Source organism: Trichomycterus rosablanca, chromosome 24, assembly GCF_030014385.1.
Source record: "Trichomycterus rosablanca isolate fTriRos1 chromosome 24, fTriRos1.hap1, whole genome shotgun sequence".
Lineage (NCBI taxonomy): Eukaryota > Metazoa > Chordata > Actinopteri > Siluriformes > Trichomycteridae > Trichomycterus > Trichomycterus rosablanca.
The window spans coordinates 8,717,985-8,731,958 of NC_086011.1; the positions used below are offsets into that span (position 1 = coordinate 8,717,985).

At 39.2% G+C, this 13,974-nt stretch overlaps 1 protein-coding gene across 7 annotated transcripts in view; it reads right to left on the reverse strand.

Moving 5' to 3' along the window:
* Positions 1-682: 682 nt before the first annotated feature.
* The window catches only part of ppfia4 (PTPRF interacting protein alpha 4), a 125,520-nt gene continuing 112,228 nt past the window's right edge, over positions 683-13,974 (reverse strand). For 5 of the 7 annotated variants that reach the window (XM_062986509.1, XM_062986506.1, XM_062986508.1 and 2 more), the window contains exons 20-30: positions 12,584-12,665; positions 12,273-12,473; positions 12,099-12,161; positions 10,695-10,721; positions 9,100-9,275; positions 7,825-7,922; positions 6,024-6,199; positions 4,902-4,970; positions 4,612-4,792; positions 3,298-3,388; positions 683-2,219 (exon numbers count right to left, since the gene is read on the reverse strand). In XM_062986509.1, the coding sequence (XP_062842579.1) occupies positions 3,330-3,388; positions 4,612-4,792; positions 4,902-4,970; positions 6,024-6,199; positions 7,825-7,922; positions 9,100-9,275; positions 10,695-10,721; positions 12,099-12,161; positions 12,273-12,473; positions 12,584-12,665 (1,132 nt within the window). In that variant the 3' untranslated portion in view covers positions 683-2,219; positions 3,298-3,329. The remainder of the gene's footprint in view (positions 2,220-3,297; positions 3,389-4,611; positions 4,793-4,901; positions 4,971-6,023; positions 6,200-7,824; positions 7,923-9,099; positions 9,276-10,694; positions 10,722-12,098; positions 12,162-12,272; positions 12,474-12,583; positions 12,666-13,974) is intronic. The other 2 variants (XM_062986504.1, XM_062986505.1) reach the window with 2 other exon arrangements.

Sequence of the window (13,974 nt, forward strand, 5' to 3'; positions counted from 1 at the left end):
GCAGTGCTGAGAATCATGTGTGGGGGGGTCCTGACCATTGTGCTGATCAGTGCTTCTATATGGTAAGTGGAGCTGGTAAAATGGACAGTGAGTGTAGAAACAAGGAGGTGGTTTTAGTGTTATGGCTGATCAGTGTACACTGGTGTTTACATATGCTACTGATATATTAAGCCCTTATACACTGATATGGAACCTGTACTCTACTTGTCCAAGGGTATGAATGGAAAGACATCTCATTTAGTTGGTGAATTTGGTCATTCCAGCTGTGCAAACTTCATTGAACATTGGCAGTAGGAGTTTTTTTTACTGAAATAGCTTGTAAAAACCACTGTGTCATGTGTTTTTTGTGAAATGGGAACGTCTAGGAGCGACAAGAGCCAAAGAATTTAGGTGTAATTAGTAGGGATGTCCCGATCACGTTTTTTTGTTCCCGATCCCGATCTTTAATTTTGATCCCGATCCGATACCTCAAATCGAGTCTCAAATCGATACTTGTATTTTGTAGATATTGTCTAGATAAGAACTAGATAAAACTGTTCACACACAGTGCACACTTCAAGTACATTAGTTATTCAAATTAATCCAATGTACTGTATATGTTTAACAACTGAAAAATTGCCAGCATCCAAGCTATTGCTTAATGTTCTTTTATTTTTACAAAATAAAACTAAACAAACTTAGTGCAGCATTGTAGTAGTAAAACTAGAACACTCAAAATGAAGTGAAGGTTCTTTTTGAGGAAAATCAGCATCTCTGCCGTGTTTGATGGACGTTTCTATGCGAAGTGAGTGCGTTTTGACCCTTTGGGGCTTCCACAGTGCATGGAATAGCGTGCTTGGCTAACACGATGACTCTAGCTGTCCGCTATTCGGTACCATAACAGAAGAAGTTAGTAAAGTGTTATGCTCCCGACAATTTGTGAATATACCGTGTATTTATTTCTTTATTAAGCAAGTGCATCACTACGTTGTTTTGTAAACCGGAATGATCTTGATTCTTGACTCACACCATATAAATAGTACAATTCTACAGTAATGAACGCAGCTCTGCTCCTACCGCCTCGTAAAACACTCGCATTGCAGACATTACACTTCGCTGTTGGACTTGTTTCACTTTCCAATTTAAAGTATTTCCACACAGACGTAAAACAAAGGATCGGCTTTAGTAAAGCCGATACCGATCAGTTAAAAAATGCCTTGATCGGCCCCGATTCCGATCTTTGAGATTGGATCAGGACATCCCTAGTAATTAGTGTTCATGTTCAAGTTCTCAGCTGCAACACTGACTACACAAACAAGTATCGGGTTTAGGGTTTGGGTTAGGGATAGGGTTAGGGTTAGGGTTCCTTGGCAAAGCAGTGGCACCCAAGTCTAAGATGAAAATGCTCAATTAAAGAGGTACAAATCCTTCATACTTTTGAGCATTGGGAAGTAATGAATAATGCTTGAACAATGAGCAGCCTAAATAAATCAGGGTTTTGATACAATAGTGCCAAGTGAGGATGGTAATCAAAACACATCAGTGCCTGACCTCACAATCTAGTTTCCAACAGTTAAGTAGTTACCCCAATATCAATACTAGCAGACACAGATGTGGTGTTGGGTGGCCACAAACTATTGACAGAATTGGCCCTTGGTCAGCAAAAATAGGTCCAGAACCATAGCTACCACTATTATATCAGACAAACAGGAACAGTCACAACTTCGACAGGTTTTCGATATTTGTGTCATCATATTATAGTATTCTTGATATATAATTTAAATATATGCATTAATATATATATATTAAATATAAAAAAACAATTAGAATTCATTTTATATACATAGACACTGATTAATACCTTGCATAACCAGAGAGGGGAGGCTTCGTAAATGGCCATCGACACACCCAGGGAAGTGGACTACAACCGACAGACGAGGGTCAAGTACACCGGGTCAAGTACACCAGCTCAAAACGACCATCACAATGACTAAATAACTTGTTGTTACTAGAAAGTGACTAACATGACGATATATCTCCTCTAAAAGCAGCTACGCAACAAATGCGTTAAACAGTTCACATTTTATCCCGTTTTTTTTTTTACATTTCCCCCATTGCACCATGTCCGTAATAGCACTGGGACGTCCGGCAGGACGACGTTTCTTTACGTTTCTCCGTGAATTTGGCATATCACTCTCGAAAGGCCGCGAGCGTTTGTCCGTACAGGTAGTGGGAATGCACTGTCAGGAGAGAGGAGAAAAGTACGGCGTCAGTATGAAATAGCAGAAGAAAATGTTAGCTAGGTGTGTTAGTTTTCTGATCTATAGTCTTGGTATTGGGAGGTGCGCTTGTCAGGGCGCTGCCAGTACTGGTCCCAAGCCCGGATAGAAATAGGGGGGTGGTATGCTGACCAGACCACTGTGGCGACCCATAATATAACAGGGGCAGCCAAAAGAAAAAGTAGTAAGAGTCAGTTGTAATTACAACAAATGTGGGATTTTAGATTATATATTATTTAGGGTTATACACCGATCAAACATAACATTATGACCACCTTCCTAATGTTGTCTTGGTCCCCCTTTTGCTGCCAAAACAGCCCTGATCCATCGAGGCATGGACTCCACTAGACCCCTCAAGGTGTGCTGTGGTATCTGGCACCAAGATGTTACCAGCAGGTCCTTTAACTCCTATAAGTTGCAACATCCCACAGATGCTCGATTGGATTGAGATCTGAGGAATTTGGAGGCCAAGCCAATACCTCAAACTCATTGTTGTGCTCCTCAAACCATTCCTGAACCATTTTTGCTAAAGAGGCCACTGCCATCAGGGAATACCGTTTCCATGAAAGGGTGTACATGGTCTGCATTAACTTCTTCAGCAATTTGAGCTACAGTAGCTCGTCTGTTGGATCGCTCCCCATGTGCATCAATGAGCCTTGGCCGCCCATGACAGGGTTTACCACTGTTCCCTCTTTGGAGCACTTTTGATAGATACTGACCACTGCAGACTGGGAACACCCCACAAGAGCTGCAGTTTTGGAGATGCTCTGACCCAGTCATCTAGCCATCACAATTTGGCCCTTGTCAAACTCGCTTAAATCCTTACGCTCGCCCAATAACACAACCACTAATAGTTGCCGTGATGAAGAGATAATTTATGTTATAATTTGTGTTATTCACTTCACCTGTCAGTGGTCATAATGTCATGCCTAGTCGGTGTATATAAACACAATGTCTGATGTATGAGTTGCAGACAAAAATAATATGAAAAAAAGATATGAAAAAAAAGATACAAGAAGATCTGGATGTGACCTCTTACCTGGTAGTATGAGTGTAGTTAGTAATGCAGAGTTAGCAGGAGTAAGTCCTGATTGTGGACGGGTCAAGTTTCTGAGGGGCTTGGGGTCCTGCTATAGTAGCAAGGGAATACATCATGCAATCAGACAGCAAAGAAGCAGGAAATTAAGCCATATGAATGATGTTAGCGTTAGCAACACTAGTAGCGAGATAAGCTAATTGCATGCTAACTCCGTGGGACAAGACTACAACTGAAGCTCCAGAGCTTAGGTAAAGATTATGCAGATAAGTTTGTAGATTTATAGAGATGTACAGAATGATTAAAAGTATGTGGACACTCGAAAGTGATCTTGTTAGATGTGAGAACATAGTCTCACAAATGTATTTTTGTGTATGGGGTTAAATCCCCAGTGATTGATTACACATGATTTTGTCTTTGAAATGCTGATGTATGAAAGCGATATAAATAAAAAATATTATTATTATTACTGTTATAATAATAATAATAATTATTATTATTATTATTATTACTATTATTACTACTACTATTATTATTATGGCTATTATAATAATTATTTATATTATTATTATTATTATAATTATTACATTATTATTTTATTATCATTATCATCATCATCATTAATTATTATTATTATTATCATTATCATCATTATTATTATTATTATAATTTGTATCATTATTATTATTATTATTATTATTATTATTATCAATCATTATTGTTATTTTATTATTATTATTATATTCTCATTATCTTTATCATTATTATTATCACTATCTTTATCATTATTATTATTATTATCATTGTTATTGTTATTATCATTATTGTTATTTTATTATTATTATCATTATTATCATTTTTATTTTCATTATTATTATTATTATCACTATCATTTCATTATTATTATTATCATCATTATTATATTATATTATTATTATTATCATCATTATTATTATTATTATATTATTATTATCATCATTATTATTATTATTATCATTTTTATTATTATTATTATTATTAGGTTAAGGATTTATGTGGCCTACTGAAATTCATCCACACCAAGCTTCTTAAATCATGTATTTATGGGCTTGCTAGAATAGGAAATATTATTATTTAATTATGTAATTAATAACTATATAATAAAGTGTGGCTGAAACACCTAATCGCATTCATTAGCAGGGGTGTCCAGATACTTTTGGCTATATAGTGTTGTTATTTAAGCAGACATTATTAGAAGAGTTAGCATTATGAATGACAGTTCATGAGATGAATGGGAAATCCAGAGAGAGCTCGTCGCCCCCCGTAACTCATTTCTACCTTCAGGCTGCAGCTGTTTCTTGGGAATGACAACCATGGAGGACGGAATGGACATGGTGGAGAGGTGGAAACCAGCAGGTAGCGTCTCAATGGAGCCGGGCATCATGCCCAGGCCTTGGCCATCTCGTGGTCTGTAGCGTTTTCTCCACGATGGGGTTCTCCGGAATGACTTATCGTCGCACTGTTGAAAAAATTGTGGCAAATGTTTGGTCGAGACGGCCAGAACGATCCGAGAGCCATTTAGTTACAGGTGACCAAGAACCAAGAACGTAAATCTAGTATCCTCATACCTCTTCCAGACGCCTGTCAGTCCCCAGGGCTAAAAGATTGCTGAACTCCCGTTCCAGGATCTGTCTGGCCTGTGACCACACACATAACAGTATAAATATTACTCATATTTATTACATATGCTGGGGGCACTTCTGTGCAGGCGCCCAAATCTCAGCATGGGCAATGATTGGTTTGTTTGGCGGCTTGTATGCCGGAGAGGATTCCTCATAACTGAGGCAATTATGACCTCTGCTGGCTAATCAATGGAGCCTGCACAGAGACGGGTGCTATTGGGGATCAGTGTGTGACTCTCCATTCCCCATATGTACTCATCTCGTGTAGGTAAAAAGATGCAGTCGACTACTGCACACATGTCGAAGGGGGGCGTGTGTTAGTCACGGCTCTCCTCGGTCAGGAGTGGAAGTCAGGATCAGTAGAGAGGAAGCGAAATGCAATGGGTAGATTAGACTAGATTAGATGACTAGATTGGGGAGGAATTTAAATAAATAAATAAATAAATAATAAATAGTAAAAAAAAAATAAAGAAGAAATAAATAAATAAATTATTTAAAAAAATAAGAAATAAAAATAATAAATAATACAAATTGTTTACATTAAAAATGCTGTTTGTGGATATTTTACTGGAAAATATTATAGCACACAGTGTTCTTAGACAAAATAAATAAATAATAATAATAATAAATAACAAAATTAATTAATAACAACAATAAATAATTATAAATAATAATAATAAATAAATAATAATATAATTAATAATAATTATTATAATAAATAATCACAATAAATATTAATAATAATAAATAAATAACAAAAATAATACTAATAGATAATATATACATTATTAAAAATAATAATAAAATAATAATAATAATAATAATAAATACTTTTTATATTGTAAAAATTAAATTTTTATTTAAATTGTTATGTTGTTTGTGGATATTTTACTGGAAAAAATTAAAGCATTTAGACATTTGGCCCCAACTTTATGAATCGTCCATAAATAAATGTAAAAATATAAAATAAATAAGAGTACCCAAAGAAACCCACATACTGTAGACACAAGAGCGATTATGCAGTCAATATTTTCTGTATTTATGAAACGTCCTGTACTGTTTTGCCACCTGTGTGTTCTGCATGGGGATCTGCAGGATGAGAGCCAGGCTGCTGAAGTCAAAAGTCTCATCCAAGGCGATGAGGGAACCGTGAACACCGCTCTCCTGAAGATTATTGCTGTAGTCCTTAAGCCCGATGGTCTGTACCCAGTTCATCACATGCTCATTGGTCCATACCAGAGTATCTGTGAAGGGTCAGAGAAACAATTAGCCCTAAGGTGCCTATTTCTTTGGTCAGCTTGATCTGAATTGTCCTATCGAATCCCCCCAAAGTTTTGTTATTATTATTATTATTATTATTATATTATTGCTGCTTTGTTGTTGTTATATTATTAATATATTGTTGTCGTTGTTATTATTATTATTACATTATTATAGTTGCCGTTATTATTATTATTGATATTATTTAGTTGTTGTTATTAATATTGTTGTCGTTGTTATTGTTATTATATTGTTGTCGTTATTATTATTATTATTATTTTTATTATATTGTTATTGTTGCAGTTATTATTATTAATATATTATTGTTGTTATTTTGTTGTTGTTATTATTATTATATTGTTGTCATTATTATTATATTATTGTTGTCATTGTTATTATATTATTTTTATTATTATTAATATTATTGTCATTGTTTTTGTTATTATTATTCTTATTAATATATTATTGTTTTATTGTTGTTATTATTGTTATATTGTTGTCATTGTTGTTGTTATAATATTATTAGTATATTGTTGCCATGGTTGTTATTATTATTATTATTAATATATTATTGTTGTTATTTTATTGTTGTTATTATTACTATATTGTTGTTATTATTATTATTATATTATTGTTGTCATTGTTACTATTATTAAATTACTAATATAATATTTGTTGTTATTATATTATAATAATTATTATTAATATTATTAATATTATTATTATTAATATATTATTGTTGTTTTGTGGTTATTATTATTATTATTACTATTATTATTGTTATAGACTTCTCTTTCCTAAACCATAAGGAATAACTAAGTAACCCCCCTAAGTAAGCCCCCCCCATCTTCTGTGATGGCTCGTTATTAGACTTTTAACTGTATATGTACTGTATCTGTAGGAATTTGTGCCCAGTCAAAAGACTTTTTACGGTGAGGCTTTGATAGAGTGGCTTGCAATTGATGTTTCAATTGGTCTTAAAAATGTTCAGCGGGGTTTAGGTTAAGGATTTATGCGGCCTACTGAAATCCATCCACGCCAAAGCCCAATGATATGCACCCAGTTCATCACATGCTCATTGGTCCATACCAGAGTATCTATTTAGGGTGAGAGGAACAGTTAGCCCTATTATTTGGTCAGCTTAATCTGAATTGTCCTATCGAATCCCCCCGAAGTGGCGAACCAGGCTAAACTGAGAAAAAAAGGCAGCTGTTCATTCACAGAATGAACTCACGGTGACATTACACCACTGACAACACGTGCTTATTCCCGCTGATCGTTCCACACAGCTGGACAATCGAGTTTAAAGGACAGCACACGTGTACGCCCGAGTCCGTTTACGCAATCTACACACACGAGTGTGTGTGTGTGTGTGTGTGCGTCTTGCGTACTTTGTTAGCAGGCGACATGAAAGGCCGCAGCAGCTGGGTCAAGTTCATTTGTCACGTCGTGGTTTAGCCGGGCACGGTGATTCAAATGGATTCGACACCATGTTTTAGCTGTTGATGTTCCTGCCTACCCGCCACTAGGTGGTGCTGTTTCTCTAGGGAATTCGTTTCAAATACAAAACGAATGTTTGGCTGCTGTCGTTCCATGGGGGCAGGGTTACCTTTGACATCCTGTTGGCACTCGTCTCGCCTTCGTTCCAGCTCCTTCCTGTCGTAGTTAAGTCTCTTTAAGCACATGATGCCATACTGTAAACTGGCTCTGTTTCAAATCAAAAACAAAATCAAGGAGCAAAGGCTTTTATTCAAAGCGACTTAAAGTATTGTGACAGTATATTGTCTAAGCAATTGAGGGTTAAGGGCCTTGCTCAGGGGCCAACAATGGCAACCTGGCAGTAGTGAGGCTTGAACCAGCGACCTTTCGATTACTAGTCCAGCACCTTAACTGCTAGGCTACAGGTTTCTAATAGGCTACTTCCAGGTTGCCACTGTTGGGCCCTTGAGCAAAACCCTTAACCCTCAATTGCTCAAGTAAAAATACATAATTCAAACGGAAGCACTTTGTAGTTCTACAATTACTGACAGTAGTCCATCTGTTTCTCTGCATGCTTTGTTACCCCTCTTTCATGCTGTTCTTCAATGGTCAGGACTTCCACAGGACCACAACAGAGCAGGTATTATTTGGGTGGTGGATCATTCTAAGCACTGCAGTGACACTGACATGGTGGTGGTGTGTTAGTGTGTGTTGTGCTGGTATGAATGTATCAGACACATCAATGCTGATGGAGTTTTTAAACACCTCACTGTCAATGCTGGACTGAGAATAGTCCACCAACCAAAAACACCCAGCCAACAGCAGCACGTGGGCAGCGTCCTGTGACCACTGATGACGGTCTAGAAGATGACCAACTCAAACAGCAGCAATAGATGAGTGATCGTCTCTGACTTTACATCTACAAGGTGGACCAACTAGGTAGAAGTGTCTAATAGAGTGGACAGTGAGTGGACATGGTGATCCACTCATACCAGCACAACACACTAACACACCACCACCATGTAATTATCACTGCAGTGCTGAGAATGATCCACCACCTAAATAATACCTGCTCTGTGGTGGTCCTGACCATTGAAGAACAGGGTGAAAGCAGGCTAACAAAGTATGCAGAGAAACAGATGGACTACAGTAGAACGTTAAAGTGCTTCTATATGGTAAGTGGGGCTGATAAAATGGACAGTGAGTGTAGAGACAAGGAGATGGTTTTAATGTTATAGCTGCCATTGGTAGGTGCACTTGTTAGTGAGCTCTCAGTGCAGGTCCCAAAGCCCAGATAGAAGGGGTTGTGTCAGGCAGGGCATCCGGTGTGAGAACTGTCTGGTTTAGGGACCAGATCTGCTGTCCTCTATATGATGGTCAGAGTTTTTTGTTTACCATTACTAACCTGTGAAAGCTGTCCACCATTTTAAGATGCGTACGCAGGTCCTTCTTGGTGAGGTGGTCCAGCATCCGAGCATCCACCAGACACTCCATGAAGTAGCTGCGATACTGAGGCAGGCCGAGACTCGGGAGCCATTCGTTTCCGATCCATTCGTGGTTCATGTCGCCGTACGCCAGAGTCTATAATAATAATAATAAAAACTGAATTATAAACCAAGTTGCTTCACTGGGTGCTCGAGTGGAGAAGCGGTCTATTTTGCTAGTCCACCACCTTTGAGATCCGGGTTTGAATTTAAGCTCGTCTACACAGACATGATTGGGTATGTCTAGCGACGGGTGGCTGAAGCCTTGCGTCCCGGATATTCCTGTCATGCGTCTAGTGTTTCCCATTGGCTGATGATAATAACACAGGTTCCTCAGCTGTGCTAGAAGCCAGCTGAGCGCCCCCTAGCAGGTGCAATTCGCCACTAGTCTGCTGCGTGGGAAGAGGCCAGACTAATAAGAGGGTGGGGTCTTTGAGGTGCAAGACTGGCCTCATGCTCAAATCCACCAAAGTATGGGGGAATACGAAGGAGTCGGTGGCCTGCGAAAGGTCAGAGGGAGCGTGTGCCAGGCAGATACACCCTCATCGGGGGGTAGAGAGGAGTAGAGAGTGGAGTGTTTCCCATTGGCTGATGATGACAGGTTCCTCAGCTGAGCGCCCTCTAGCAGGTGCAATTGGCCACTAGTCTGCTGTGTGGGAAAAGGCCAGACTAAGGGTGGGGTCTTTGATGCTGTGTGAGGACCCTGGTTAGTAGACGTAAAAGAACGGACCAGGTGCAAGACTGGCCTCACGCTCGAATCCACCAAAGTATGGGGGAATAAGATGGGGTCGGCGGACTGTGAAAGGTCGGAGGGAGCGTGTGCCAGGCAGATACACCCTCCTCGGGGGGTAGAGTGGAGTAGAGAGTGGAGTGTTTCCCACATGGCACTGTAAGACTAATAAATAATAATAATAAATAAATAAATACTTTTTATATTGTAATTATGCTGTTTGTGGATATTTTACTGGAAAATATTATAGCACACTAAGTGTTCTTAGACATATAAATAAATAAATAATAATAATAAATTATATTAATAATAATAAATAACAATAATAATTAATAACAATACTAATAGTAATAAAATAACAATTAATTATAAATAATAATAATATAAACAATAATAATAATTAATTATAAATTATAACTAATAATAATAAATAATAAATAAATAATAATAAATAATTATAATTAATTTTAATTATTAATAATAATAATTGTAATAAATAATCGCAGATACACCTGCCTCTGGGGGTAGAGAGGAGTAGAGAGTGGAGGCTGTTAATACTCATGGTTTGAGTCCAAAACAATCTGTAACCACATGCTTTTGGCTACAGCGTGTATAATCAAGAAGGCACGTTTCGTTTAAAATATGGTGGAGGTAGCATCATATTATTAAGATGCTATTATTAGGTCTGAACAGGATTACTAGACAAATGAATATCCTCACTAATCAAGATGACATGGCACTTTGAAACTTGAACAGCTTGCTGAATGATTCGCTGTGTGGCCTCACCTGTGCCCAGCTTCCTTCCTCCTTATCCTGCCGGTCAGAAACCGGTGTGAACGCGTGGTAATAAAACAGCAGAGATACAGTCAGTGCATGTTGGATTACAGTTAGTACAGTTAGTACAGCGACACAAAGGACAGGACATGCAGAATCACATTCAAGCAGCAAACAAAGATTCAAGAGTCGTCCAGCAAAGGCAAATTCTAGTATTAAATATGCAAACCCCCTCCGACACGTGTGCACGGGGCGAGCTCATATGCGGATCAGCTTTGTGTACGGAGAGCCACACCCTGATCAACGCGTTATCCCTCGACTCCTTCAATCAGCCAGCAGAGGTTGCAATTCAGTTATGAGGTCCCTATCCGGCTTTTCCCTCCCTGTATGAACAACAAGCCAATCGTTGTTCATGTAGCCGCCCAGCCCAGCCGGATGGCAGAGCAGAGCTTCGAACTGACGAGTTTGAAATGTCAGCTCTGGTATGCTAGTGTATTTTACTGCTGCACCACCTGAGCAGCTTAGACTCTGGGGTTAGGGTTAGGGTTAGGGTTAAAACGTTCCACAATAAGCAGGTGAATTGGTAAAAGATGAGGGAATCATGATGGGGTATAAAAAAGGATCCACCAAAAGCTCAGTCTGTACAAGAGTAAGTTAGGTCTTTCACCAACTACCGTATATAATATTGTGGAAAGATTCAGATCCAAGAAATTTGGAGGAATCCAAAGAGTCATACATCAATTCTATGCAGAAATACTTATGTTGTTAAGTTCTCTGGGCATGAGCTAATCCCAGATGGACCAAAAGAACGTAGAACCGTGTGCTCTGGTCAGACGAGTCTATATTTCAGCTTGCTTTCAGCCTGCCCGCTGATCCGTCCAGATCTGTCTTCCAATAAAAATGTATGGTGAAGCGCCCAAGCGGCACATTCCGCTAGCACACCAGTTAAACCATTAAACTAGCCCCAAGCGCAATCGGGGTCTCCCAATAGTGGAAGACAAGCTGACTACGCTTAATTTGGGGTAAAAAGGGGGAAAATGCATAAATACTACTAGTTTATTTATTGATTATAGATCTAAACAGGACACTAAAATGCCATCTTAATGCCATGCACACAGCATACAAACACAACAACATGCCGCAGTCAAACACAATCGGTTGGTTTTCCAGATCTAGGTTCCAGATTAAGTCTAATTTTCAGATGCAGGTGATTTTCAGTGCACTTAACCTTTATCAAGAAAACCACCCCAACAGACAGCATTACTAAGGTGGGGCTGGTGAGGCGATGCCGAGGCAGGGTTGGGGATTTAGGGGGTGGGAGGTGTGGGTTGGTGTTAAGTGGGCAGTAGGAAGCACAGGAAGCGTAGCATATGCTTGGCACAGCAGGAGCAGGGGGTGCCACGCGGATGGACTAACTGCTTTGGTAGAGGTTGCCATGTTCTCCATCTCTTCGTGAGTCACCCAGACATTTCCGGAGGACTGCACACAAAAATAAACACAGGTCGTTGTTCACAGTGTTAAGCAATGAAGCATCATTTTGTTAATAGTGGAGGAAGCGGAGGATAGGTGAAGGTAAAAAGTGGCCCTTACAGTGCGTGAGGTGAGCGGCGCTGAAGGACTGGTGAGGGACACCATCTCCTGGATGGCCAGCCTAAGCTTGAGTCGATGCAGGGGGTTGCTGATGCCGATCTCCCTCTGGATCTCCGTGTCGGACAGGGCTGACATGATAGCACCGCTTTTCACGTTGGCGCGACATGCCGCTACATACCAAGCTGGCATGCCCACCCAGAGCTGGGAAATGGCAGAGAGGATTAGCAGCATTGTATTACATGCAGTGAGGTATTTTAAGTCATCAGTGTGGTTCTATTTGCAGTAATTACTGTGTGTGTGTGAGTGTGTACCTCAAGCCATGAGACTACCGTTGGGCCGTCCCATTGAGCGAATGGGAGGCCTTTTCTCCGTGCGCCTTCTAAAAGCTCATGTCTGATGAAATGGTAAAAAAAATGGAAGAACATTGTCAATACATCAGTACTTTGACCATATTACGCTACAAAATAGTGTATCTTGCGATCGTAATAGCGGGTACAGGGTGAATCGTAGGTCATTCATTTAGAGAAGTTGCTGACAAGAAGAACTGTCTGACAATTAGAGGTCTGGTAGAACAACTTCGGACAAAGCTTAACAAATAAAAAGTCAGCAACTCTCAGTTTCAACTGTAAAAGGAAGATTTCAATCTGAACAAGGCCGTAATGACAATATACACTGACCAGGCATAACATTATGACCACCTCCTTGTTTCTACACTCACTGTCCATTTTATCAGCTCCACTTACCATATAGAAGCACTTTGTAGTTCTACAATTACTGACTGTAGTCCATCTGTTTCACTACATACTTTGTTAGCCTGCTTCATCCTGTTCTTCAATGGTCAGGACCCCCACAGGACCACTACAGAGTACGTTTTATTTGGTTGGTGGATCATTCTCAGCACTGCAGTGACACTGGTATGAGTGGAGAAGAAAAAGCAGCAACACCTCACTGTCACTGTTGGACTGAGAATAGTCTACCCACCAAAAATATCCAGCCAACAGCACTCTATGGGCAGCGTCCTGTGACCGCTGATGAAGATCTAAAAAATGACCAACTCAAACAGCAGCAATAGATGAGCGATCGTCTCGGACTTTACATTTTCAAGATAGATCAAGTAGGTAGGCGTGTCGAATAGAGTGGACAGTGAGTGGACACGTTATTTTAAAACTCTGTTTAAAACTATTTTAAAACTGTGTCTGATTCACTCATACCAGCACAACACACACTAACACACCACCACCATGTCAGTGTAACTGCAGTGCTGAGAATGATTCCCCACCTAAATAATACCTGCACTGTGGTGGTCCTGGGAGAGTCCTGACCATTGAAGAACAGGATGAAAGCAGGTTAAAAAGTATGTAGAGAAACAGATGGACTACAGTCAGTAATTGTAGAACTACAAAGTGCTTCAATATGGTAAGTGGAGCTGATAAAATGGACAGTGAGTGTAGAAACCAGGAGGTGGATTTAATGTTATGGCTGCAAAGCATAATACTAGTGCAAGAGGAATTGTGGGAACTTGTACATCAGTGTTGGGAAGAACAAAACCATGCTTTCAATGCTTTCTATTTTCTAACTACAATCGTTAGATCTTTGCATCAAATTTAATTATTGATGAAAATAATCTGCATAAATATCAATGAAATCGAGTATTTAAACCTCGTCAGTGAAATGGTCATAAGTGTCAAATGGCTAAGGTCTA